The 3,678-nt window shown below is 38.0% G+C and overlaps 1 protein-coding gene across 1 annotated transcript; it reads right to left on the bottom strand.

Annotated features, from left to right (window-relative positions):
- Positions 1-28: 28 nt before the first annotated feature.
- LOC107578436 (synaptojanin-1-like) lies at positions 29-3,672 on the bottom strand. The gene is made up of 4 exons (XM_016264390.1): positions 3,619-3,672; positions 3,156-3,381; positions 2,559-2,642; positions 29-678 (listed from the first exon to the last, which is right to left on the bottom strand). The coding sequence occupies exons 2-4, from the start codon at positions 3,312-3,314 to the stop codon at positions 613-615; spliced, it is 309 nt and encodes a 102-aa protein (XP_016119876.1). The 5' UTR covers positions 3,315-3,381; positions 3,619-3,672; the 3' UTR covers positions 29-612.
- Positions 3,673-3,678: the final 6 nt, after the last annotated feature.

Raw genomic sequence — 3,678 nt, 5'->3', positions numbered from 1 at the left:
TTTTTTTAAATACAAGTACAAGGTAATAACATGCATTGTATGATTAATGATTATGATTAATTCAAATATTAGTACATAGTAGTTAAAGACACTTAATACAAAGTGGGCCCATTATTTTTAGATGTATTTTTATGGTCAAATGATTACTTGCAGATAATGGGTTTAGAATTGTGTTTATATCAGCATGACTAAGGGGCTAGAGATCTTACACTGCGTTTTCAGCATCTCACGCCATCAGTGCTGATTTTTCTAAGACACCATAAGCGGTCAACAAGACCGCAAAAAGCTAAGTCAAAAAAGTTCAACTTTTAAATGATGCCTCGAGACCCCCTGCTACACTTAATCCAGCTGTTCTGTGTGTAACTGCCGACTATGAAATCCATCTGATCGGGCTCTGGTGGACCTTAATTACCCACCGACTAGCTGAAAATACATCCTTAGATATGACTGAGCTTGCCCATCCAGACGGTGTTAAATAACAGGACTGTTTGAAGCAGGGCCCATACACCGCAAATATCTGCTGGATTGCTTTCATCATGCACTAACACTTGGGCCAGAGCCAGAACAGCTGGATACTAGAGCAAGCATCATCAGAGACCAGCAGAATCTTAATTACCTCTCAAAAGCCGGTGCGTTTGCTTCAAAACCACGAGACAGCTTAACACGATGAGATCCGACCTTTGTGGAAAGACAAAGAAAGAACAAAAAAAGGAAGAATTGTGAGTTGAGTTGTTTCATATTTGGTGCAAGAGGAAATTAAGGTGGCAGAAGGAAAGGAAGATGAGAGAGACAGCAATAGAAAGACCACACAGGCCTGGCCCGCCTGCGGAGTTGAGCTGCATTTGAGATACGAAAAACATTTGCGCAGAATAAGACAGTGGAACCATCTGTAATGATTTCACAAGCTCACTGAAGCCTGAAGATCTAACAGGGATGCCGATCATTCCAGGAAACACATGAATCCTGGCTAGACAGTCACGATTCGTGCTCTACACAGAAGTTTCAGATGCTAATGTTAGCTAGCTGCAGTTTTTAATAGTTGCAGGAAGCTCCTTCATAATAATGGTTTTCGACCACTCTCACATCCTTCAGTATAATGTATTCCATTCACACCTACAACCACAATAGGTAAGCTATACAGAGGACTTTCCCATCTCTAGGCTATGACTGGCTTCTCATTTCCAGCAGTCTCATAACTCGGCCACTGAAATAGTTACGCCTTTGAACCCAATTTATTCAACATTTTACACCAAGGGTCTTCAACACGGGGCCTGCGATGGCACTGCAGATGGTCTGCCAATGTGAAAAATCTATTTATTTTTTAGTATTATTATTAATACTAAAATATCAATAGTCATTTTTATTTCAGTTTAGCTTTCATTTCTTTTTAGTACTTCAAGTTATTTGTATTTCAGTTTTCTGAAATAAAATTAAAATAAATGTCCGAATTTCTAATTTTTGGTTTAAGTTTCATAAGTTTACGTTTTTGCATCTAATATTAACATTTTATTTCATTTCAACTTTATTCCAATTAATGAAAAATGTATTAAAAAAATTAATGAAAAAATAAATAAAATCATTATTACTTATTTTAATGCAATGTATTTACATTTGCAATACATTTAAAAATGTTAACTTGTTATTTTTTTATCAATATGTATAAGATAGTACCTGTTTTGCCTCTATTTGCAACAAGGGAGACATGAATTCAAAAAGGCTGAAGATCTCAGGTTTAGAACTGTTGGACATTTATGCTTTATTTAGACTCAGTCCGTCAGAGTCCCACCCAATTCTGTTTGTTGCCTCTGCAGGTCCCTGCCATTAATATTTCATACATTCGGAATGGCAGCAGAGATCAGCTCACATTTCCTTGAGCTTTCTGGGATCCTGTGGTGATTCTACATCCTTTATTTTGAACTTAGCTTTGCACTGAAGACAATGGAATCCCTTAACCAATACCACTATGGCCTGAAGTGACACAGAAGACCTTTCATTCGGGTTCTGTGCAAAGCTTTGAAAAACAGCTCAAGAAGGGTCACCTCACCAGCTTCCCACTAAAAGCAACAATGATAATGTCTATGCAATGTCAGAGGAAAGACACCTGACCTGCTTGCTGGCATCTTAACTCGATTTCACAAGACGCCAATAGATTTATCAGAATCTGGATCCTTTCCAAAATGAATCACGGTCGGTTTAGATGCAGCTTTCACAGACTGACATTGCACAAACTCTTTGCAGTGAAGGACAGATCATCCACCAGACAAAACTAAAGCTTTGATATACCAGCTGTCGGTTTCCATGCTGTCCTTTTGCCTCTCGACTTTGATTCAGCTGCAACATAATCCCCTGAAATGAGTGTTTCTGATAATATGAATAAAGGGGGTCAGCACTGGCCATGTGTGACGAAGTGGAAACACAAAAGAATAAGTTCATTATGATGAGACAGCAGGGGCTTGGAACTCCAGCAAGCTCAATTCAGTGGAGCGCAATTCAAATATTTTTCCTCAGTGTGATTTGAATACAAGCATACATCATATTGATACAAGGCTTTATTGTACCTGAATTCCCGGCTGCTCCCAGAACAGGGGTATTGACCCTCGGATCTGAATGAAGGAAGATACTTTGTCATCAAGGAAAATAACCTGTAGGGAATATAAATAAAAACAATCTTAGTCTTGGCATGCCATATATGACATTTAACCCTCTAGTATACCTCACTTAGAAGTCACACTTGTCATCTTCAGTGGAGCGAAAAACAATAAGTGTAACTTTTTTAAAGAAATGGATGTACTATATTTTGTTTCAATAATATTTTTTCTTTAACATTTTGTATTTTGAGGGGATTTCATGGTTCAAGATAATATTTACCTCTAAATTAAGCACCTTTTATTTCTGTATAAAATAATACAAATATTAGAAAAACATGTATTTGATATTTTCAATTAATACAGTGTTTAGGTTAAAAACAGAGCAAAAGGTATTTATGTCAGATTGGTGCCATGTGGTTGTAAAAGTCACTGAGTTTCGTACCATTCCAGAAAAGTAAAAAAAATCTAAACCTAAATCCTTTTTAGATTAAAATGACAAAAGACTACTGAAGGGTTAAGGAAGTGAGATCAGAGGTGACTTGCAGGTGACTCATATTGTTGGCGTACCTGCTCAGTCTCCACAAAGTTGGCCACCTGGCCGTCGTCATTTGTGCCTCGGACATTAAAACGTGTGCCTGCTCTCTCCGAGCTAAGCCGAGAGATCACGCAAGCTTTGGCCTGCTTGTGGCCAGCATAGATGGTGCGGATCTCCACTCCGCCACACATCAATCTCAGCAGCCAGTCATCACAGTTCACCCCATAATGCTTGAGATGGAGATGGAGGGACTGATTCCTGTGAAGCCATTACATAATTACATAACCATTACATCCATCTATCATCTATCATACGTTCAACATTCTGAGGAAGTGAGATTTTGTTGGAAATATTTTGCACATATAAAATAAACCCTATATGGCCACTATAAATACATTTTCAGTTTTGAATAAAACTGTATTTATATTCAATTAAAAAAATCTTTCAACACTGAATCAAAAAGACCTTTGGGGTCACAATTTGAAAAACACCCACCAGAAAAAACGATTGTCAGATGTGTCTTCTCTGATTCTGCGGTGCGCGTTCAAGCTGAGG

This window comes from Sinocyclocheilus grahami, unplaced genomic scaffold (assembly GCF_001515645.1).
Source record: "Sinocyclocheilus grahami isolate Dianchi unplaced genomic scaffold, SAMN03320097.WGS_v1.1 scaffold10172.1, whole genome shotgun sequence".
NCBI classification, from domain to species: Eukaryota; Metazoa; Chordata; class Actinopteri; order Cypriniformes; family Cyprinidae; genus Sinocyclocheilus; species Sinocyclocheilus grahami.
The sequence above is the reverse complement of the archived record's forward strand: the minus strand, read 5'-3'. Positions and strand labels throughout refer to the sequence as shown.